Source organism: Dama dama, chromosome 1, assembly GCF_033118175.1.
Source record: "Dama dama isolate Ldn47 chromosome 1, ASM3311817v1, whole genome shotgun sequence".
NCBI lineage: Eukaryota > Metazoa > Chordata > Mammalia > Artiodactyla > Cervidae > Dama > Dama dama.
In genome coordinates, this window is record NC_083681.1 from 46,545,411 (window position 1) to 46,569,535 (window position 24,125).

General features: G+C 51.1%; 1 protein-coding gene across 2 annotated transcripts in view; it reads left to right on the forward strand.

The window, feature by feature from the left end:
• Positions 1–1,689: 1,689 nt before the first annotated feature.
• Positions 1,690–24,125, forward strand: part of DCHS1 (dachsous cadherin-related 1) — a 37,201-nt gene continuing 14,765 nt past the window's right edge. The window contains exons 1-2 of one of the 2 annotated variants that reach the window (XM_061148338.1): positions 1,690–1,712; positions 17,126–19,036. In XM_061148338.1, coding sequence (XP_061004321.1) covers positions 17,246–19,036 — 1,791 coding nt within the window. In that variant the 5' untranslated portion in view covers positions 1,690–1,712; positions 17,126–17,245. Of the gene's footprint in view, positions 1,713–2,415; positions 2,462–17,125; positions 19,037–24,125 lie in introns of those variants that run through there. The other variant, XM_061148347.1, reaches the window with a different exon arrangement.

Consider the following 24,125-nt stretch of genomic DNA (forward strand, 5'->3'; position numbering starts at 1 on the left):
AGGCAGTTAATGTTTGGCTTGCATCCTGCAAGAGTATATTCATGACTTCTAAAAGTCACTTAATTTTTTTTGCCTTTTATTTATTTATTTTTTTGCCTCTTAAAAATAACTTTTTAGATTTGTTCTGTACTGAAGTATAATATATAGAAAATGGTCTAAGCCATAAGTGTTTGGCTTAATGAATAGTCACAGAGTAAAACATCTATATAGCATCACTCAGGCCAAGAGAGAGAACATTTCCAGCAGCCTAGAACCCCTCCCAAATACTACAGTACTGCTTTTTAAAGCACTGTTTATAAAACATCCTTAGAAACATCCAACACATGCAGTTGTGAGGCTGTATTACCAGGAATAGTTATCAAAGCTGGGACTATCGATTCTGTGGCAAGTGACTTACACAGTCAACCATTACTGAGGACATTTCAGGTTAATGGGTCTTGCCCGAACAGTAAAAATAGATAGCGTTTATGGACCACTTACTATGTGCCAAGTATATTTACATTTATTTAATAATTTAACCCTAAGTCCAGCTTTGTAGATGAGAAAACTGAGTCAAAGACAGGTTAAGTGAATTTCTAAAAGCCACACAGCTTGTAAATGGCAGGGTCTGGACCCCAAGTCAGGCAGTCTGGCTCCAGAGTCCACAAGCTTAGTCACCATACCCATACTGCCCTATCCAGTGGTTTGTTGTTCAAAATAAAGTAAATGAGAGCAAACCCTGTAATATGAGAGACTTTGTAAGGACTCAAGTATAAGGTTACTCCCTCTTTCCTTTGGTATGATTTTGGAAAAACAAAACAGCAAAAACCTCACCCTATATTCAAGCTTATATGGTATTTGCAGATGATTCCCAAATATTTATGTCCATCCCAGACCGCTCTTCTAAGCTACAGACCTACCTAGCCAACAGGCACTTCAAAGTCAGCAGCCCAAATCAAAAGTCATCATCTTCCTAAAATCAGCCTTCTGCAAGCTACTCCTCCTCTTGTCCAACACAGTGAATGTCACCACCAAACCCAGCTGCCCAAGCCAGAAACCTGGATGCTATCAAGGATTCCAGTGTCTTCTTCACTCCTCTTGAAAATATCACACTCCCTTCTGCTTGAATTGAAACTGCTTTCTCTCCCCAGAAGTTCCTGATTTCTTTGTACCATTTGCACAAGTCTCAAGTCCAGAATACCTTTAGACTCACAGCCTACACTCAGTCATAAGGAAAGACGGAGAAGAGGGATCAAAACTCTTTTAGTTCTTTAACACTGTCCGCCTCCATCTGATGGACTTATTTTCATTTTCTCTCCCAGTTGGCCCCCTCAAGACCCTTCCCTGCCCAGTTTCCATCTCCCTTTCCTTTTCTGAGAAGTATATACCCTGAGTGAGAACACCCACCCTAAATCTCCTCGTTCCAGTCCCTTCCATCTGGAGCCTCAACTTTGGGATAAAAGAGGAAGTGAGGAAGGGAGAACTAGGCGACGAAAAAGGGAAAAGGAATAAAGAGCATGGGATAAACAGAAGTGATCAGGAGCGAATGGAGAGATTCACAAGGAAGAAGAGGATGGGGAAAGAGAGATGACAGAGGAAATTGGGAGGTAAGGGGATGTGGGGAGGAAACACGGAGAAAGGGACAAGGAGAAGGGGTTGGGGAAAAAGAGGTGGGGAGACGGGAAAGGAGAAGGGCAGGCAAAGGACGCGGGGAGAACTGGTGCGGAGAAGAGGTGAGGAGAGAGGATCCAGGAGAAGGGATGGAAGATAGGGGGCTGGAGAGGAAAGAATGGGGAGATGGGACGAGAAGAAGACGATGGGAAGAAGGGAGAGGGAACGGGGAGAAAAGGGTTCGGAGGGGAGGAGACTAGAACAGTGAGGGAGAAGAGCGGACGGCGGGGGAATAGGGGGCGGGAAAGAAGATGGAAGAGCAGGACGAGAAGGAGAAGGGGACGCGGAGAGGGGATGCGGAGAACGGGACGGGGAAAGGGGACCGGGCGCTTGGACCGGGAGAAGGGAAGGGACCGGGGACGCGGGGACGGCGCGGCGCTGGGGCCGGATCCGGCCGGGGATGGGGCCGGGAAGTCGAGGGGCGGAGGGAGGACGGGCTGGGGGGGCCGCGGCGCGGAGCGCGGGTGGGGGCGGAGGCGGGGGCTCGCGGGCGGAGGGGCGGGGGTTCGGGTTACCGCGCGGAGGGCGGGGGAGGGGAGGGGAGGGGGCGCGGGGCCGCGGCGGCGAATCTCGCATCCTCCGCGGGGCGGCTGTGGAGGAGGCGGCGCCCCGGCGGCGGCGGCGGACGGACCGATCGACGGGCGGGGGCGCGCGGACCGACGGCCAGTCGCCCGGAGCTGCTCGCGGACTGAGAGACAGTGGCGGCGGACGATGCGCAGCCCCAGGCCCCGCGCGGGCGGGCGCTGCCCGGGGGGCTGACCGCGCCGGACGGCGCCCCAGGACCGGGCGAGGGAGCCCGCGCCGCGCGGAGGTCAGTGCCCGCGGCCGCCCGGCCCGTCCGGCCGCGCCCGCCGGCCCGCCGGCCTCTCCCGGGCGGCGGTGGCGGCGACGGAGCCGGGGGCTTTGTTCTGAGCCGGAGACAATGGGGGAGGGGGGGGCCTGGGCCTGCGGGACGAGGGCTGGCGTGAACGTGAGCGTGGGGGCAGGGCTGGGGGTCTTTGTGCTGCGTGTGTCAGCGCGTCGGGTGTGCGGCGGCGTGAGTGTGCCGGGGATGTGGGCAGGGTGTGTGTGTGCTCCTCCGAGTGTGAGTGTGAGCGCGAGTGCATCGCCGAGTGTGAGTCAGTGCGTGTCACTGGGGAGTTGTGTGTCTGCGTGTATGTGTCTGGCCGTGTGTACGTGCGTGTCACTACGATGGGGTGTGGGTCAGAGTGAGTGTGTGTCTGGTGAGCGAGTCCTTGTGAGGGAGTGTGTGTGTGTGTGTGTGTGTGCGCGTGCGTGTGTATGTGTGTTGCCCGCCTCTGTGGGAGCCATGTGTCAGAATGTGGAGGATGGGTGTGTGACAGACAAACGGAGACAAAGAAGCTGAGGGGGGAGAAGTAAAGAGAAACAGAAGAGACAGGCCAAGCCCAAGCTGGAGGCCTGTCACCCAGAAATGTGTTGAGTTTGTGTCCGGGATGCCTAGATCAGAATCCCGCACAGGGGACAGAGGGAGATCACCACCAGCCTCGGCCCACGTGGAGGGGGTGGGGAAGGGGAGGTCCAGGAGCACAATGAACTGAGTGTGGCGTGGGCTGGGCCCGCAGCCACGGGGTCATAGGCCAGAAAAATATTGTTGCTAATGTCAACTCCTCAAATACCCACAGGGGACACAGTCACAGGCAGCACACATCCACAAGAGATGCCTTCACAGCCATCACACACCCCCCGGAAGCACTGTCAGAGCCAACACACATTTACAGAAGGTGCTCTGAGAACAGTGCGCACCCACAGCAGAAATGGTGCAGCCAACACATTCCCGCAGGACCTCTGTCAAAGCCAGCACACAGCATGGGAGACACGGTTGCTGCCAGCACCTTTCCTGAGACACTGACGGAGCAACACTCATCCACGGGGAACCTGTCACAGCCCACCAGCATCTAGGTTGTACTTCAGGGCTGTCTGTACATAGCAGGTGTCTCAGAGACCGGACACTAACGGGAAGCTGTGTTACAGTCACTCTTACCAACATCCCGTAAGAAACACTTTTAGGTGTCCTGCACACGCCACAGACTGAGCGGTCCCAACTGCTGAATAAACTCCCATTAACTTATGATGCTCACACCAAGGCTTCTTCTCACCCATAGACCTCTCAGGGTTACCCTCTGGTTCCTTGAAAACTCGGGGATTTGGATCAGTTTTTCCCTCACCCCGTATCCTGCCATGGTTCTAAGTGTCCCTCCAAGTGTAGCCTCACAGTTTCTTGAGTTCTTCAGCTCCTATTACCATCTCCTCTCCCAGGACCACTCAGTGGAACTGGTCTGTCTCTGAAATTCTGCACCTACATTCCACTCTGCCCACAGCCTCCTGAGTCCTTTGAGCTCCCTGATGCCCTCACTCCCATTCCACTTACCCTTCAACCTCACAGTGATCCCTTGCCCTTAACCTTTTTGCTTTTTCTTAATCTTCTCCTCTCTGGCTTTATACTGTCCTTCCAGTGTATATGTCCAAGACCATCACTTCACCCACTCTTTGACCACTCTGTTCCGTTGTCATTGTCTTTAGACCACCCGTCCCACAAAGTCTCAACCCAGCTGGAATGATTTCCCAGCCACACCAAGTGATGCTTCTATAAATTCATGCTTCTATAAATTGCACCCTCAACTGGGCCCTCCATAAATAAACAAATAGATGAAATATTTTCTAGTTTTTTACATCCCTTAACCTTGCATCCCTCATTTTTTTTCAGCAGATTAGTTAGTCAACCCACTGGATCATTTATTCTGCGAACACCTATTAAGCACCTACTCTGTGCCAAGCAGTGTGATAGGCGATAGCATTACAAGGGTGAACAAAATAGACATGGTCCTTGCCCTTATGGAGCTTACAGGCCATGGGGTGAGCACTGTGACGTGGCAGCACATAGCAGGCCAACCTGAGCCCTTGAAGGGGAACTGGAAGAGGTTTTTGGAAGGAAGTGATGTTGAAGCTTATGCTTGATAGATAAGTAGGAGGCTACCAAGCAGAGGAGAGGCGACGGTGAGGTGGAGTGTGTGGAGAGTATGCCAAACCTAGGGAGCAGCACCGGAAAACCCACGTTAAGAAAGTATTGTATGTCTGAGGGGGAAGGCGGTCCAATGAGCCTGGCACTGGTAGCACGATGTGAGGGTGGGTCAGAGAGTCTGGGAGAGGTGAGGAAGGGTTAGTTAGGTCATGTACTTCTTGTAAGTCACATGAGTGCTTAACGAACCCAGGGATAATTGAAAGTCGCCGAATCATTTGAAGCTGTGGTGTGATATGATCAGATCTGTCTTACAGAGACCACTCTGACAGCAGTGTGGAGATTAGAGGGAGGCATCTGAAAGGAAGGGGATAGTTGGTTGCTGTAGGGACTCAGGAGGGGATAATGCTGGGCTGAACTGGAAGAATGGCGGCAGAGATTGAGGTAGTAGGTAGCTTCAGGAATTCTTTAAGCAGTGGGGTCAGAAGGACTCAGTGACAGGATGGATACGGAGGCTGAAGGAGAGGGAGGAAGGAAGGAAGAGTAGACATGACAGACAGACTTGGTCTGTCAGCCACTCAGAAAGTTGAGGCCATCCAGTTTGAATTCCCTCAGCTGTTGGAGATCCCATCCACTTCGGCCTCAGGGGAGACCTCACTCGACGAATTACTCTTGAGTCTTATTCATGTGTCTAGATTCTCCCTGTGCACTCTTGTTTCTCCTATGAGCACATGAAGAGCCTGCAGGCTCTCCTACTTTCCTGCACTCTGAAATACCTGACTAGCTAAGACGCTCTCTCGCTTTGCTTCACTGCCTTGTTTTGTGAAAAGCTCTTCTGCACTGAACTGTTCCCACCTCCTGACCTCCCATTTATTACTGCCCCATCTATGTAACTGCTCTCCCTAAGAGAACATGACTTCTCATTTGCCAAATCTAGGGGCTTTTTTCAAAAGTCCTCAACTGCTTGACCTCTTGGCAGGGTCCAACATTGTTGACTGTTATTTCCTCTTTGAATCATTCATGTCTAACGCCTTTTGAACCGCTATTTTATTCTGTCAACATTTGATGAGCTCTCATGTCCCAAGCACACTGCTAGGCGGTGAGAATATGATGATAGAAGACACTGTTCCTACCCTCTGCAAAGGAGACAGGCAAATAAACAGATGATGATACAATAGGGTGGGATCTGTGCATCCCTCTCTCAAAACACCTCCTGACTGTTCCTTCTCTGTCTACTTTGGGGACTCCTTTGGGTGGCACCTAGGGCTTCCCAGGTGGCACTAGTGGTAAAGAACCCGCCTGCCAATACAGGAGACACAGAAGATACGGGTTTGATCCCTGAGTCAGGAAGATCCCCTGGAGGAGAAAATGGCAAACCGCTTCAGTATTCTTGCCTGGAAGATCCCATGGACGGAGGAGCCCGGCAGGCTACAGTCCATGGGGTCGCAAAGAGTTGGACACGACTGAGCGATTGAGCACGCATGCATGCTATGTGTGATTGGGAGACCCCTAAGTGTTACGATTTATTAGAGTTCTGACTTGGACCTTCTCATCATCTCACTGTATACACCCCTCTGGGTGATCTATCTCATTCATTTCCAGGGCTTTAATTATCATCTGAATAAGCTGATGACTCCCAAATAACTTTTTCTTCCAGATCTCTCTTCAGACCCCCAGACCTGCAGACTTGCTTCCTTTTGGATTTTTACTATTGAGCCCAGACTATAGAGTCCCCTAACATGTCCCAGACCTGATCTCATCATTCCTTCCTCCCCAAAACCACCATCTCCACTCAGTTAACAAGCTACAAAGCCAGAAATTAACTGTAACCACTCCCTCCTCTACATGTCCTCTAACCTAGAACCTGTTGGTTCTCCTTCCTTCCCAGCTTTCTCTGACATGCCATCCCCTTTTATCCATGGGCTCAGCTAGTGCCTTCATCTCACCATCTTTTCACATGACTTACAGCAAAAGCCTCCTAACTTATCTCCCTAGACGTCTACTCCTCCCTCTTCCAATCCAATCTTTTCCCTAAGCAAATCCAGACATAGCATTCCCTGCGTAGCGTTCTTTAGTATCCTTGCACTATCTTGGGTGAGATTTCTACATTAAGGAGGCTTCAGAGATCTGTCACTATCTGGCTCCCCCCAGCCTCCCCAGCCTCATAGCCTGTCCCGTTTCCATAGTTCCCTCACATTGCAAGTCCCGGCCATACTGAATTCCTTGTCGTTCTCCAAAGACGCTGCATTCTTCCATGCTTCTGGCCCTTCAGACACACAGCTCTGTGCCTGAAAAGCCCTTTACTCCCTTTGTCTCCTGGCTGACCCCTTCCCATCCTCAGCTCTCTTCTCAAACGCTCCCTCTCCTGACCACCAGGCCAGCTTGGAATCCTCTTGTCTCACTGTTGTCATTGCCTCTTCACTTTTTCTCTCTCTCCCTGAGCTGGGACGTCCTTAATGGCAACGTTGCATGTTATTCATCTTCACATCCCCCAGGTTCCTCTATAGATGCTTGGCAATGAACAAATGAATGAATGAGGCACCTCACAGCGCCTCCCTCACTCTCATTCACTCTTCAGAAGACTGACTCCTGGTCTCAGCTGCCCACACAATAGAGTCATTTCCACACATGCCCACGTACCCAGCAGAGACATTTCTAGTCCCCTCCCCGACAAGTTGTCCTTCCTCCCCCTATGGCTCTCCTCTTCTCTCTCTTTCACCTGGGCTTCTCTTTTCCTGGATCCTCTTCCTTGCCCCTGATCTGTACTTTATTTCTCTTTCATTCAGCTGCCAAATATTTAATAAACGTCAGAAATGTGCAGATCCAAATCTATGGGACCACGTGGTTGTTAGGGTTCTTGGAGGGAGTGGAAGCCGAGGAAGCTCTGACATGCTATCAGGCCACAGGACTACAGGACTGCTCCATCTGTTCTACTCCACCAGGCCCCCTTCCTAGGAGGTGTCACGGGCTGCTCCTTCTGCTAACAGCCCCCTCGCACATACCACTCTGTGCCCTCCTGTTCCTTGCACCCAGACCCTTCCCCTTATCAGGTTTCCAGGTTGCCCTCTTCCTCTTTTTTTCTGCCTGTTGGTAGTAACAGAAGTAAGATCAGATTTTCTGATGCCCTGGCACCTGCAAGCAAAAGCCCCTCTGCTGGGTTCAAGCTATCGGATCCCTTCGCCTTCCTGGTTTCCTGCTGCCTGCCCCTCCCTTCAGCCCTGGTGTCTGTGTTTCCAGGTAATCCTCTTACTGCTGGGCATTTCAGCCTCTACCACTTAGGAGGGGCTTCTCAGTTCCTCTGTCCCCTGTTGAGAGGGCATCTCTTCCTAGCAGTCCACCTAGAACCCCCAGGCCTGTTGTTTATGTTTTTCTGTCTAAGCTGCTCAATGGAGGGAGATTTTTCTTCTCAGAGCCTGGAACACACTCTCATATGCTTGGTGAGGAAGGAGGAAAGAAAGGAGGGCTGTGCCTCACACCTTCCAGTCACACCATTTATCACCTGGATCACCTTAGCTTCTCTGAGCTTCCCTTTCCTCAGGTGAATATGGAGGTAACAGTAGAGTTGTTTTGAGGATTGAGAAAGAAAATGGCTATTAAATGTTCAACTCTCAATTTAGTTTGTTTTACTTCCACAATCTCAGCCCCTCTACTACTCTTCTTCTCAACATCTCATTTCCCCAAACTCATTCTTCCCTCTACATCTCCAACTTCTCTGCTGTCTCACCAGCCTCCTGTGTAGCCTGGACCCTACATATGAGAGTTAGACCTTAAGACCAGGCTCTTGCTGCTTATCCCACCACCCCTAGATCCCTCACCCTGCCCTGCCAGCCCCTGACCAATGCCCAAGCCATGTGAACAACATGAAGGCAGGGATGTGATCTGTCCAGGTCACTGCTGTGTCTTTACTGCTTAGTATGGTGTTTGAGGAGATCAGTCCTGGGTATTCAGTGGAAGGATTGATGCTGAAGCTGAAACTCCAGTACTTTGGCCACCTCATGCGAAGAGTTGACTCATTGGAAAAAACCCTCATGCTGGGAGGGATTGGGGACAGGAGGAGAAGGGGACGACAGAGGATGAGATGGCTGGATGGCACTACCGACTCGATGGACATGAGTTTGAGTAAGCTCCGGGAGTTGGTGATGGACAGGGAGGCCTTGCGTGCTGCGATTCATGGGTTCGCAAAGAGTCGGACATGAGCGACTGAGCGACTGAACTGAACTAAACTGAACTAAATGGTGTTTGGCACATTGTAGGTCAAGTATCTATTGAAATAGATACGAATTGAATAAATGTATCAATGAATTATTGCACATGCGTGCCCTGGACCCATCCCTCCTGTTTTTCCCTTTGCCTTCTAGAAACCTCCAAGCCTCCTCTGGTCACTTCCCCTCTCACTACCTGACCTCACGCCCACCTGACCCTCAACCTGGACCTATAACTGCCTTGTCACTGATCACCTCTGATCCACCTTATGTGCACGCTGGAATTACTCTCCTACCCACCGTTCTCAGGCACCTTCCCTGTTCGGTTGCCTGGCCACTTCCATGACCCATGTCCTCCAGCAGAGAAGCAATACTGTAGATGAGAAAGCACTAACTTTGGAGTCTGTTGGAGCTGTGTTGCAGACGTTTCTCTGCTACCTGCTCTGAGCTTTTGTCTCCTCGTCTGTAGAATAACACTTATCCCAGGGTTATTGTGAGCATCTGGCACACAATGGTAGCTGACATTCATTGAGCCTTCACTGTGTGCCAGCCACCATGCTAAGTTTTTCGTGGCATTCTTTCATTTAACTCCCCTATCAACTATATAAAACAGGCACTTTGATCCCCATTTTACAAAAGAGAAAACTCAGGCCCAGAAAGATTAAACAATTTTCCCAGGATTACACCATAAGCAGCAGAGTCTGAATTTGACTCAGCAGAGCCCATCTTCCTAACCACCGTAGTAATAGCTCATGCTTGTGCACTTATAAAATGCCTACTCTATGCCACACACTATTCTAACTGCAAATACACTGTAGTGTTATTACTGTTCCTATTTTATAAACGAGCAAATGGAAGCACTGAACATTTAAATGGCTCACCAAAGGTTACATAACTAGCAAGTGAGAAACTGGAGAGAAATCCCAGAGTTGGTTTGGCCCAAGTCCAGTCTTCAGCACTGTCCTGTCCTTCCTCACCATGACACATTGCCTCTCTTTTCTAGGTGTGCAGTAAGCACATGTTGATGGATGACTCTATGCTGACATCTTGTCTATGGCTAGTTCATTCATTCCCTGTCGTTTCCCACTGCAAGAGGCTTGCTCCCTTAGGAGTCTCCTGAAATGATTCTCCCCAAGATCACTATGACCTTATTACTGCTAAAACCAATGGTCACTTCTCAGTCTTCATCTTACTTGGCCTCTCAGCAGCATTGGACACTACTGACCTTTTTGAAATGCTCTCTCCTTAACTTCTGAGATATGGCCTCCTCATTCTTCTCCAAGAAGAATCAAGTTCTCCTTGGCTGCCCCTTGAATGTACTCTTCCCCAGGGTTCTGTCTTAGTCTCTTTTTTCTCTCCACACATCCTAGCTGATGGGTCTCTGCACCCAAGGGTCTCTGTTACTCCTTAGCTGGTCCAAATCCATATCTCCAAACAGACCTCTATCCTCAGCTCCAGATCTGCAAATCTAACTGTGTGAGGGACATCCCCATGAGAAGACCCCAACAGGCACCCCCAAAATGGCTCTCCTCTGTGGTATCCTAATGGCCCCACATTGGTAATCAGACCAGCATTAATGGGAGTCAATCTAGAGCCCTTCTGTTCCCTCACCCTTCCTGAAGGGTAGGTGGCCAAGTCTTGTCAACCTCACCTCCTCACATTTTTCTTCTGTGTCTACTCTGTCCCACTGCCACTGACCTGGGCTACAAACACCTTGTCCTTGGTGCCCCTCCTCCCGTGGGTTCTCTTCTCCAGGTCTCCACTGTCTTGCTAGGTCTCTCCCTTCAGCTCCCCTGTAATTTCTGCCTCCCTCCATCTTTCCCTTCTCCATGAATCTCAGGCAGCGTGGAGTGCATACTCCTGGGATAAGATCAAGGCTATGTCAGAAGGAGGACAAAAATAATCACTTTAGGTTTTGGTAAGCTAAGTCTAGATGCTAAAACTTTAAAGATAACCACAAGAAATACAGAAATAAAATGGATAACTTTAAAGCCAGTGAAGTGATAAAGACATACTAGAAATGATAAAAACCTAATTCTGAAGAGTAACTTTTCAGGAGGAGGGAGAAACCATGCAACTGGAGTGGGTACAGTCTGCAATTAGATTAGTAATCATTAAATGAATAAATGTTTTATTAAAAAAAAAAAGGCTGTGTTAACTCAGGACAGTTGTTTAACTCCCAGCCCCAGTTTCCTCGCTGAAAGGTGGGACGCCTCCCTGACCCAGGCTGTTAGGATGATTAAGATGATTAAATAAGGCACCGTCTATGAATTGCCAGCACACTAACAGCTCAGAAAAGAAATTTTCCTTCTGCCTTCTGTGCTCACATCCGTCCCGGCCTCTCCCTGAGGTGCCTAATGGGAACCAGTCCTCGGGAGAGACAGAGCCAGGCCCGGGCACTGCCCAGCTGCCCATCCATGAGGTTGTCCAGGGGACATCCAGGGAAGCCAGCTTGTCAGCCTTCTCCTCTTCCTCCTGTCCTCACTCCTCCTTTCCTCTTTTCTGCTCCCCACACCCTCTCCCCAGCCCTAACTCCTTCCTTTATTTATGCTCCCCCCTCACTCCAGCCCAGCTGTTCCCATCTCTGACTTACCTCCCCTTTCTGTGTGAACTCCTCACTCTTTCCTTTGCCGACACACACTCACTCTCCCCCAGTCTTGCTCCCAGTCATCCCCTGTGAGAACTCTCGCCTCTCTTCCTTTCTCCTTTATGCCTGGCCCTGTTCCTTCACCTCCCTTCGCCCAAGGCAACCCTCTTCTTCCTCCACTTCTGGGCCAGTCTGCCTTTTGCAGCCCCCTCCTCACCCTGTTGTCTTTCTGGTCCCTGCCCCTTCCTGGCCCTGGGACAGGAAGTTGAGGGAGGAGGCCTGAGAGGTGCCAGCTCCCCCAGCTTCCCCTCTGCACCTCAGGCCACTCCTCTGCTTCCTCCTGGAGCACCCTTCCCTTATGGTCCCCCTGCGACTCCCCCTCAGCCCACCTCTTTCTTCTCCCATGTTCCCCCTGCTCCCAGGTCGTATGGACACACAGGCTGTGTGTGTGCGTTAGGGGTGGGGGGGTGTGGATTGACATCACATTGCAGGCCCCAATGAACAGTCTCGCCCCTCCCCCTCCTAATGAGAACCAGCTGTGGTTCCAGAGGCCCAGATGTGGGGCTAGAGGGGGAGAGTAGGATGGAGCCAGAGGACAGAGTAACAGGCCCGGGACAGGGCGAGGGCATGTAGCAAGGAGATCTGGGCGGGGGGAGCAGTGTGACCAGTCTAGCGGGAGAAAGAAGACAGATCTGGGTAGGAGGCAGGACAGAATGGGAAAATAGACAAGATGGATGGTTTAGACCGGATCTGGGGGAAGGGGTGGGACAGACCTGGAGAGGGAAAGAGACAGGAACAGGGAGGAGGAGCAAGTCTTGGGGAAGAAGCAGTGAGAAACCCTGGACAGATGGGGAGATGGTGCTGAGAAGAGAGTTGGAGAGAGGATGAGACAGTCTCGGGAGAGAGTCTGGAGTTCGAGTTTGGAGCTGGAAGCCCTGGAGCAGGAAGTGATGAGGCACAGTCCAGACAGGCCCCAGGGACCTCAAGGTCACAGCTGCAGCCGCAGAGCTGACCACGAGTGCCCCGGCAGCGTGTGTGAGAGCGTGCCGGCGTGTGGGTGGGTCTGCCAGCGGGAGTCTGCGCAGGGGTGAATGTGGTCTGTCTGTGTCCGTGAGAGGAAGGGTGTGTGTGAGTGTGTGTGCGTGCTTGTCTACGTGAGGCCTGTGGGAAAGTGTCTTTCTGTGTGTATGTGTCTGTGTGGACAAAAGCATGCCTGTGTGTCTGTACGTGTGCGTGCATGTGTTAGGTGGGGAGGAAGGTTCCAGGTGAATGAACGCGTGTGTGTGAGTGATAACCTGCTCTCTGTATGTGTGAGGAAGGGCATCTCTCTATATGTAAGAGTAGCCTCTATCTGTGTGAGTGTGAGTGTGTATGGAGTGTGCCGGTCTGCCTGTACTCAAATCTGTGCATCTCGTGCCTGGCTATGTGTGGGCCTGTGACTTCATGAGGAGGCACCTTTGTGCGTCCACTGTGAGGGTGTATGCGGGAGTGTGCATTGGACAGGGACCCAGGATGGCACCAGGAGGGCACCAAGGTCTGCACGACTTGGGAGAAGGGACATCTGCTTTGGCCTGGATGCCTCCTCAAGGCTGATCACTCACCTGAGAGTTACCTCACACCATTCATGCATCTTTTCATTCAGAAAACGTGCTGATCATGTGCCATGCCCTGTGCTACACAAAATGGTGGTTAAGATACAGTCCTGGCCCTCAAAGAGCTGACATTCTGTCTCTGGGTGCAGAGAACCCTAATACAGAATGTAAGAAGACATTGACCTCACTGTCTGTTATCTTCTCTGCCCACCCTGCTTTCTCTGCACTGACTGATTAAATGAATAGGACCCGTTCCTAACCCTTGACCCTTATCCCAGTCTCTAGGCCTAGATCCCCAACCCTGGCTGCTGCACCACGTCTGTACACCGAGCATCTCCCCTCTCTGGTCAGGCCTGTGTTCACTCTGCCCTTCTTGTTCTGAATTCCTCTGATCTGTTATTCCATGTGGCAGCTCCTTAGGCTTTGCAGACTTGAGCTCTGGGAAGAGGGGTTTTAGTGAACCCTACAACTCTGAAGCCAGGATAAGGAGCCTCCTCAGGGATGGTGCTGGGAACCTAGGCAAGAGCACCTGCAAAGTGCCCAATTCTGGGCTCCCATTTCCATCACCTGTGATTTTCACAAAACCGCAGATACTAGGCATTACCATGGCCATTATATGGATTAGGAAAATAACATTCAGACTGCACTCAAACTTCAGGGTCCCAGCTCTCTTCATTGGCTCACACAGATGGGAGAGATGGGGTTGGAAGTATAAGTAGAGGGTCAGAAGTTCTTATCCCTGGGGAGGACAGGAAGTCCTAGAGTAGAGCAAGTCTAGAAAGACCAAACGACACACCTCAGTAGCCACTTCTGTGGCCACACTTCTGACCATGGTGCCTCAGGGGCACAGGCTCATGCGTGTCTGTGTGTGACAGAGTTGGCATGTCCAGGGACATTTCCCCTTTTGTCAGTAGGTGAAGGCGGTAGTGTGCAGTTATGAGATTCTGGCCATTCATTCTGCACTGCCTGCTCTCACGATACCGCTACCAAATGCTGGAGAACCTGGGACTGAGACCCTCAAGCTGCTGCCCTTGGGGATCTTCTGATTCAGTGTGGAAGGAGAGGAGAATCGGGCATACAGATGAGCAAAACAGGGCTGCTGTGCAGTCTGTGGCAGTGTGCATCCAAAGCAGTGAGAGCCCAGTGGGGTACACAGTGGGCACCGCAGGGAGGTCACAGAGATATCATAGAAACATCCATAGAAGACAGCATCTTGAAGTTCGGGAGGAGATGGCCAGTTGGACAGGACCTTTAAAGGATATCTCAGGACGAGAGCATAGTTCATACAAGGCAAGAAGTTGCTGGGGGAACAGGTGAGGGGTTTAGTGTAGGAACACAGGGTGCGGTGGGGCAAAGTGAATGTGAGGCATAGTGGAGATATGGCGGGGCTCAGGTCAGGAAGGTATATTAAGGGGTTGGGCTTTGTCTTGTGAATAGACATTCTATACCTAGTGTCCATGAACCTTTAAAAACTGTAGGCACAGTTTGGGTGTACGCATCTGCTTTTTTTTTTTTTTTTGTCCAGAGTGGGCAGCAGTTTTCTGCCATCAGTAACGTTGAACCAGTGGAAATCTTTTGTCAGGGGTGGTTTGGTGACAGTTGTGAGGATAGCTCCAGTCAGGAGGATGTGGGTTAAGGGGTCCAATCCAGGAGGCACAGGGAGGATAAAGGGCTGTGGAAGGAATCGAAAGGAGGGATGACAGTGCTTGGACCTGGACAGCAGCAGTGTGAAAACAGGAAAGGGCAGGCTTGAGACATGTCTCACTGAGATAGTCAGGTTTTGAAGAAGAGCAAGGAAACCAAGGAGAGTTTCTGAGTGGTGATGCTGTTCATAGGAAAGGGACGGGAGGAGGAAAATCAGGTTGAGGTGAAGGTTAGGAATACCTTGTAAGGGAGTCCGTTTTCTGGGGGGTTATGTGTCTTCAGCACTCTCCAGAGCTGGAGATTGCAAAGTCATCAGCAAATAGACATAAAGTGATCAACACTAAAGCTGAAGCTCCAATACTTTGGCCATTTGAGGCAAAGAGCCAACTCATTGGAAAAGATCCTGATGCTGGGAAAGATTCAGAGCAGGAGGATAAGATGGTTAGATAGCATCACCAACTCAATGGACATGAGTTTGAGCAAACTCCAGGAGATAGTGAAGCACAGGGAAGCCTGGAGTGCTGCAGTCCATAGGGTCACAATGAGTCAGACACAACTGAGCATCTAAACAACAAAGAAAACAAAATGACTGATAACATTTTTAATTGAAGGCGTGGGAGGGGACAAGACCACCGAGGCAGTGTGAAAAGTGGGAAAACGTGTAGCCCTGGACTGAGTCCTGAGGGGCACCAGTTTTAAGGGCAGAGGAAGAACTTGCTCAGGAGACTGAAGAGTGGACATAGAGGTACAATGGAAGCAAGAGGTGGGTGTCACCATGTGAAGCCAAGAGGGCTAGGCTTCAAGAAGCCAGTGATTGGTGACTCAGTATTCCAGAATGATGCAACAAGAAGATGAAAAAGCGTCCATGGGATGCAGAGTGTAGTGATGGTTGGAAGCTTAGTGAAAGCAGTGTCACGGGAGAGGAAGCGTAGATGGAGGAGGGTGTGAGAAGTGAGAAACTGGGCCAAGTGAACAAACCTTTCTCCACTGAAGCTGCTGTCACCCAGTCACTAAAGGCCTTCCCGGGACTTCAGGCCTCCTTCTCCTTGAATATCAGCAGTATTTGAAACGCTGTCTCCCTTAGCATTGTTGGCACCACCCTTCCCTGGATTTCTTTCTCTCTCTTTGGCCAGTTAAGGATGCCTTTGTTCAGCTGATGGTTTGGGCCAGGAATTTGCCCATCATCCTTGACCCTTCCCACTCCCTTATCCTCTGCCTTCAAGCCACCATCAAGCCCTGGCCATTCTACCTGCTAAACCAGAGCTATCCACTTCTCCCCATGTTCATCGCTGACACTCATCCAGGTCTCCATCAGAGCCATACCCTGGCCTGGTGTGTTGTGAGGGCTGTCCTAAGATAACTTCCCCATCTGTGTGAGCCTGTGTTTACAAAGGTGTAGCAATGGTGATTTTCACAAGATGTCAGTCATATTGCAGTACCCTCTCTTAGAATGCTTTCATGGCTTCCATTTGCCCTCAGCATAAAGTTCAAATCATCAGTATGGCCTCTGAGTCCCTGCCCCATTTCATCCCTTCTGCCTCGGCACTCTATACCTCACACACATGCCCTACCCACACCCAAACACTCTTCAGCCCTTCCTAGACAGTAGACTCTAAGCCTCCCTTTCTGTTCCCTCTTCTGAGTCTTTTCTCATTTCTCTGTTCCCCTTCTCTGCCCACTGTTGTCTAGCTAACACCTGCATTAAGTAGATCCTGACTTGAATGCTGTTTCCTCGGGGAAGCACTCGCTGACTCCTGACTGTGATCAGCCCCTCCCTGTTCTCACAGCTCCCTGCACCTCTCCCTTGAGGCCCACATCACACTGCTAATTACTTGTCCAGTTCCTGGACTGTTTTCTTGATTCACTGGTGTGTCTTCAGCTTCTCCACATAGCAGGTCCTCAATCTCTTGTTGAATAGAGTAGAGAGGGAAGTAGAGCCAAAGGGGTGTGTGTGTGTGTGTGTGTGTGTGTGTCTGTCTGTGTGTGTCTGTGTGTGTGTGTGTATGGGGGAGAGGGAAAAGGAGACAGAGGAAGGGAGAGAGAGACGTCAGCATATTTAAATGTTAATAGAAGACTGGCAGAGAGGAAAAGGTTGAGGTTCAGATGACATTGCCAAGCACATGGTTATTGAGGTATTAGTCCTGAATGAGAGGAAAAATGAGAAAGAACTGGCCACATGTTCAAGTCTAGAGATGGAAGGCAGGGAATCTGAAGGCATTCAGACCTGAACAATAGGAATAAAACAACCTGCTGGGGGACGGGATGGGGGCAGGCATCGGGGTGGGCTAGGACCTGTCAGCTAAAGGTTGCAGTGGATCCTGAGGAGCTTTCTGGGCCCAAGATGGTGTGAGGCAGCATGAGGGCCCTGCGGGGAGCTGAACCCACTTCAGTCCTGGCGTGGCCTGGACCCCAGCCTCCCTGAACTGTTGATTCCTCCCCCATCATGACTTTTTTCCTTCTGATTTCCTCCCAGGTCAGAGAGCGTGAGCTGGAGCCAGGGTCCAAGTTGGACCTGATCCAAAACCTGAGCTCAAGCTGCTCCTGGAGCCTGGCCTGGAGCTGGATCCCAAGGCACAGCTGGACTGGCCCTGCCATGCAGAAGGAGTGGGGCACTGCACCTTCGTGCCCGGGCATGCAGATCCCCAGGCCCCTCCCCCTGCTATCATTGCTGATGCTGCTGCTCCTGGGGGCGGGGGCGCCAGGTGCCTGGGGTCAGGCTGGGAGCTTGGACCTGCAGATTGATGAGGAGCAGCCAGCAGGCACGCTGATTGGGGACATCAGTGCAGGGCTTCCAGCGGGCACAGCAGCACCTCCCATGTACTTCATCTCCGCCCAGGAGGGCAGCGGGGTGGGCACGGACCTGGCCATCGATGAACACAGCGGGGTGGTCCGTACAGCCCGTGTCCTGGACCGCGAGCGGAGGGATCGCTACCGCTTCACTGCAGTCACTCCCGACGGCGCCACTGTGGAAGTTACCGTGCGAGTGGCTGACATCAATGACCACGCTCCGGCCTTCCCACAGGCTCGGGCTGTCCTGCAGATACCTGAGCATACAGCGCTTGGCACTCGCTACCCACTGGAGCCTGCTCGTGATGCGGACGCTGGCCGCCTGGGAACCCAGGGCTATGCCCTGTCTGGTGATGGGGCTGGAGAGACCTTCCGGCTGGAGACACGCCCTGGTTCAGATGGGGCCCCAGTGCCTGAGCTGGTAGTTACTGGAGAGCTGGACCGAGAGAACCGCTCACACTACATGCTGCAACTGGAGGCCTATGACGGTGGTTCACCCCCTCGGAGGGCCCAGGCCCTGCTGGACGTGACACTGCTAGACATCAATGACCACGCCCCAGCTTTCAATCAGAGCCGCTACCATGCTGCGGTGTCCGAAAGCCTGGCCCCCGGCAGTCCTGTCTTGCAGGTGTATGCCTCTGATGCTGATGCAGGTGCCAATGGGGCTGTAACTTACGAGATCAACCGGAGGCAGAGCGAGGGTGACGGACCCTTCTCCATTGACGCGCACACGGGGCTGCTGCGCCTGGAGCGGCCGCTGGACTTTGAGCAACGTCGGGTCCACGAACTGGTGGTGCAGGCTCGGGATGGAGGGGCTCACCCTGAACTGGGCTCGGCCTTTGTGACCGTGCATGTGCGAGACGCCAATGACAATCAGCCTTCCATGACTGTCATCTTCCTGAGTGCAGACGGCTCCCCCCGTGTATCTGAGGCTGCCCCCCCAGGCCAGCTTGTTGCTCGAATCTCTGTGTCAGACCCAGATGATGGTGACTTTGCGCATGTCAATGTGTCCCTGGAGGGTGGAGAGGGCCACTTTGCGCTCAGCACCCAGGACAGCGTCATCTACCTGGTGTGTGTGGCTCGGCGGCTGGATCGAGAGGAGCGCGACGCCTACAACTTGCGAGTTACCGCCACGGATTCTGGCTCACCCCCACTGCGGGCCGAGGCTGCCTTTGTGCTACACGTCACTGATGTCAACGACAATGCGCCTACTTTTGACCGCCAGCTCTACCGACCCGAGCCTCTGCCTGAGGTTGCCCTGCCTGGCAGCTTCGTGGTGCGGGTGACGGCCCGGGATCCTGACCAGGGCACCAATGGTCAGGTCACCTACAGCCTGGCCCCAGGCGTCCACACCCGCTGGTTCTCCATAGACCCCACCTCAGGCATTGTCACTACGGCTGCTTTGCTGGACTATGAGTTGGAACCTCAGCCACAGCTAATCGTGGTGGCCACGGATGGGGGCTTGCCCCCTCTCTCCTCCTCCGCCACAGTGAGCGTGGTTTTGCAAGATGTGAATGATAACGAGCCACAGTTCCAGACGACTTTCTACAACGCCTCGCTGCCTGAGGGCACTCAGCCGGGAACCTGCTTCCTGCAGGTGGGTAAGCCCCCCAACACACAGCGGAGTGGTGCTGTGGGCAGGAGTGGATCAGAGGGTTGCAGGGGACCTCAGAGCAGGAACCAAGCCTTGCAGGTGCTAGCTGTTGATGGTGACATTTGCCAGAGGATTCAGTCTTATTCAGTGAGCCACACAGTCTGTGCAGAGGGTGAGGGTTACTGAGAAGATGAGAAAGTAGGGTGCAGGAGCTGGGCCAGGTGATCTTGGGGTTGAGAGAATTAAGACTGGATATAGAGAAATGTGTCTTGTGGTGTGAGGAAGTGAGAGGGGGCTCTTTAAAGTTTCAAAGCTGTTCTGCAGGGCAGAGATGGAGATTCTGCACACCCATGTGGCTCTTGTTCCCCAGGGAAGATGCCAGCATTTACAGAGCCCTCCAACCCTAGTCCAGTGCTGGACTGTCCTGGCAGATACACCCATCCATGCCCTTGGAGCTGAGCCCTAATGCGACTTGGGATCAGGCACAGGGATGAGAGATAACAGGAAGTATTCAGTGAGATTCCCAATGTCCAGGAAGACCTCTCAGAGGAAGAGGCAGGAGCCCTGGATAGGCTGAGGGAGCCACAGACTTCCTGAAAGTCAAGCCTGAAGGAGATGGGTGGGGAGGCATGCATCTGGAAAGGCAGGCCAAAGTCAGATTGCAGAAGTCCTTGGACACCAAGCTGTAAGGGGTTAGGACTTTACCTGAAAGGCAGAGAGGGTCACTGAACTTCTTTGGTCCAGAAAAGGCAGGATCAGATTGTTTTGTTTTCGTTTAAGACTTTATGTTTGGGAGTCAGTTTTTGATTCATAGCACTATTATGTGGAAGGTGTTGATTTTCCATATGAACCTGCCCCGACTCACACACTATTAGCATCCCCCACCAGAGTGGTACATTTACTGCAACAGATGAATCTACGTAACCATCATTATCATTCAAGTCCATAGCTTACATTAGAGTTCACTCTTGGTGTTGTACCTTCTATGGGTTTGGATAAAAGTGTATTGTGTATGTATAATGGACATATATAATGACATACAGTATAACACATAGAGAGCAGTTTCACTGCCCTAAAAATCTTGTTCCTCTCATCTTTCCCTCCTCACTACAGATTGTTTTTGTTTGGTTTTTTGTTTGTTTTTGTTGTTGTTGTTGGGTTTTATTTGGCTGTGCCACATGGCATGTGAGCTCTTAGTTCCCCAACCAGGGATTGAACCCATGTCCCGTGCAGTGGAAGCATGGAGTCTTAACCACTGAACCACCAGGGAAATCCCATGTTTTATGTTTGTTTTTTGGAAGCTAACTTGCTTTAAGGGTGAAAATAGATTAGATCAATGGTAAGTAGTACATTGAAAACTTAACTTAGCACTGTAGGCCTGGCACTGTGCTGGGTCCTGAGAACAAAGAAAGGAGACAGTCTTGTTCCCAGGCAGGTCCTAGTCTAGGCAAGTGGATACACCAGTAGCTAGTGATGTTTCAGGTGGCATATGAAGCACTATGGAAGCCTAGAGGCAGACCTTTGCAGAAGCAGTGAGACTTTGCCAAGGGGATAATGTGGGGTATATGGACAGGAACTCCAAGCCCACAGAAAAAGCTGCAGGACATCATATGTGTTCATGGGCAGCATTGTTCAGGTTGACCTCAACTGTGCTGATGAGAGAGCATTATGGGGAGACAAGAGAGTAGACAGGGACCAGATCATCAGCTTTGACTATTTTAAAAATCACAGGGAACCAACGAGAGGTTCTAGGCAAATCTGATATGTCTTCTGGAAAGATTGCTTTGGCTCTCGCACAGAATTCTGGATGCAGGAGAGGAGACTGGAGGCAGGGAGGTCTCTTAGGAGGAAATGTTTGTCTCAGAAGACCCCTGAGCATCTTCTAGGAGCTGCTGTTTGCCTAAACTTTCAGGCCAGTGCCTGGGCCTGGCTGACCTCCCATTTGGCCAGACGCTGGGTGCTTGCCTGCCTGCTGCTGTCCAGCTTCCACCCACTCTCCCATGTGTTTACTCTCCCTCTTGGCCCAAGACCAATGGGCTGTGGCTTCTAACTTCCCTCCTCACTAGTGCCTGAAGCAAGAGGGCATCTCTCCAGGTGGTTTCCTGGACTTTTTACTAGTAGTAATCATAGGGAAGCAGGGGTGAAAATGACCACTGGGTGTTCATAACCTTTACAAGAAGTCTTAATATTTGATTCATTCAATATTCATTTGAATATCTGTCATTAGGGACACAGAATACAGTAATGATTGAGTAACTGCTACCTAATTCATGGAGATTACAGTTTAGAGGGGAGATTCATATGCAAAGAAACAGTTTTACTGTGATAAAAGAAACTTCCATATGGAGATATATACAAGTTACAGATGGGCAGTTTGAACGTTTTCCCAAAGGAAAGGACCTTTGAGCTGAGACAGAGGATAAGAAGGAGCTGATGAGGGAACCAGATAAGGGAAGGGTTCCATACAGAGGTGACATGCAGAGAGAAGAGTAAGAGCCTGACCTGTCTGACTTGTTCAAGGGCCTACAAGTGGCCTGGTGTCTCTGGAGTTTAAGGTGTGAGATGGAAGAGTGGGAGATGAGACTGCAGGAGGCCAGAAAGCGAGGAGTGAAGCCAAGCCAAGGAGTCTTAGCATTTTTCTTTAGAGGACATTGAAGCTTTTTGAGTAGAGGAATAATTTGATATTTGTTCTCTCAAAAGATGCTTTTGTTAGTGCAGAGCAGTGGTTGACAACAGCTGGTGATTTTGCCCTCTGGAGGGGACATTTGTCAACATCTCAGAGTCAGACACGACTGATGTGACTTAGCAGTAGCAGAGACATTTTTGTCATCACAACTGGTGGGATCGATCAGTACCTAGTGGATAGCGTGCCTGCGAGCTCAGTCACTCAGTTGTGTCTGACTCTTTGTGACCCCATGGACTGCAGCCTGCCAGGCTCCTCTGTCCATGGGATTTTCTAGGCAAGATTACTGGAGTGGCTTGCATTTCCTCCTCCAGGGGATCTTCCTGACTCAGGGATCGAACTCACGTCTCCTGCATCTCCTGCATTAACAGGCAGATTCTTTGCCACTGAGCCAACTGGGAAGCCCATTTAGTAGATAGATATTCTTCCAAGCATTCTAAAATGCACATGTCAGCACCACAACAAAGAAATATTTGGTCCCAAATGTCAGTCATGTGGAGGTTAAGAAGTTCTGGTGTAGAGGACAAGACTGGAGGGTCGGACACCTATCAAAAGGGAACTAGAGTAGCCCACAGGAAAGACGACTTAGACCTGAGTCAGAGCAGTGATAATGGTAATGGAGAGGAATAGACAAATAAGAAGGATAATGAGGATTTACTTGGTCCCCAGTTGATTGATATGTCAGCAGAGGAAAAGGGAAGAACAGATTTCTGGCTCGAGCAGCTGCATAGATGGAAGAATCATTAGAGAGAGGTTGGAATGATCATGAGTTTAGTTTAGGACAGGTTGGATTTAAGGTGCCTGTGGGACATCCAAGTGGAGATGTTGAGCAGGCATCTGGATGTACAAGTTGGGAGCACAGAGGAGTGGTCTAGGTCAAAGTACAGATCATCATCAGAGCCACAGCAGTGGAAGAGAAGGCACTCAGAGAGTGTGTAGAAGAAGAAGATGCCAAGGAAAGGTTCCAGGGAACAACAGTATAACAGACAGAGTAAGGGGAGGTGGAGGAAGGCTGGGCAGTGGGGAGGCAGTGGGAGGAGAAGCAGGAGAGACTCCTGGGAAGGAAGTCAGCATGGAGCAGATGCAGTAAGTTTGTGGTCTAGTAGGAATTTTAGAGAGTTCACACACAAAGGTCTTTATTTCCTCCTTGCACTAGTGCACTTGATGAGAGCTGGGGTGGGGGCGGTGGGGGGCGTGGAAACAAGAGGAGAAAGGTGAGGTTAGTTACAGCTTTCAGGCAGAGCTGGAGAGGGAGCTGACCAAGGTTGGACTGTGAAGAGGGGCTGAGAGCCTGCTGACAATGGAGGCTGTGCCTTTGCAGTGAAACCTCTGAGCAGGGACTGCACAGGCCAGAAAACTCACTTCTGCCTTGGTCATTTCCAGTCACTGGCCCCTGTGCCTTTTGGGGTCACTTCCTGACAACCTCCTTGACCACTATTTATTGCTTTCTTCCTGCAGCAAGTCAGAGGGCAGAGGTCTTTAACAGCTTCTGGAGATGATGCCGCAGCTGTGCTGCTGCCCACCAGATGGATGTGGGGGGAAGTCTGTCTCCTGGGATATCCGGGCCCATGGCCACAGTAAAGAGCTGGAGCAGGAGCTGTTTCCAGGGCTTGGCATGGCAAGGTCTTAGTGTCTCTCGGGAGGGTAAACAATGGCACAAATCACTCTGTCAAGGGCCTGGGCAGCAATCAGAAGTCCTTGGCTCGGCTCCTCTCTGAGCAACATTTTCTGGCTAAGAAAGGGGAACTCTCCAGCTTCCTTTTTACAGCATATCATGACCCTGAGCCCTCATAGCCACAAAGAATACTTTGTCACAGCTATAGCAGTCTGCACCAGCTAACCCACTGTTGAGGGCCTAATGTGCACCCAATTTATAAAACTTGCTTTGAAAGAAGTTTTTGTTGTAAGGCAGGGCAATCCAAATGTCTGTTTACTCAATGAACAAATTTACATAGAGTACCTACTGTGCGCCTGGCCCTGTCTTAAGCTCCGAAGCTTCTGGAATGGCATTTCCCACTGACCTGACTCTGAAATGTTCAGAGGCTCCTGACTTTGGTGTCCAATCATAAACCCTACCTGAGCCAGTCTGAGAGATCTCTGAGAAGTCACCAAGAAAGCCTTTCCCTATTTCTTACTTTCTTAGTTTGGGGACCTGGAACTTAATGACTTCAATATTGTCCTATAGACCTGCAGTTATCTGTCTCTCATTTCCAGTGAGATTGGCTCCAGAGATGAAGGGATGTGAAGGGTGCATAAGCCACATCCATAAATGCATAGAGCAGACCCTCGTCAGCCCAGCAATCAATCAGATCCCACATAATGACCAAACTCAATAAAGAGCAGGCCTATAACAGCAGTCTGAATAACTCTGTAGGTCAGCCAGTTCTCTGCTTGAAGTGATTCTGAGAC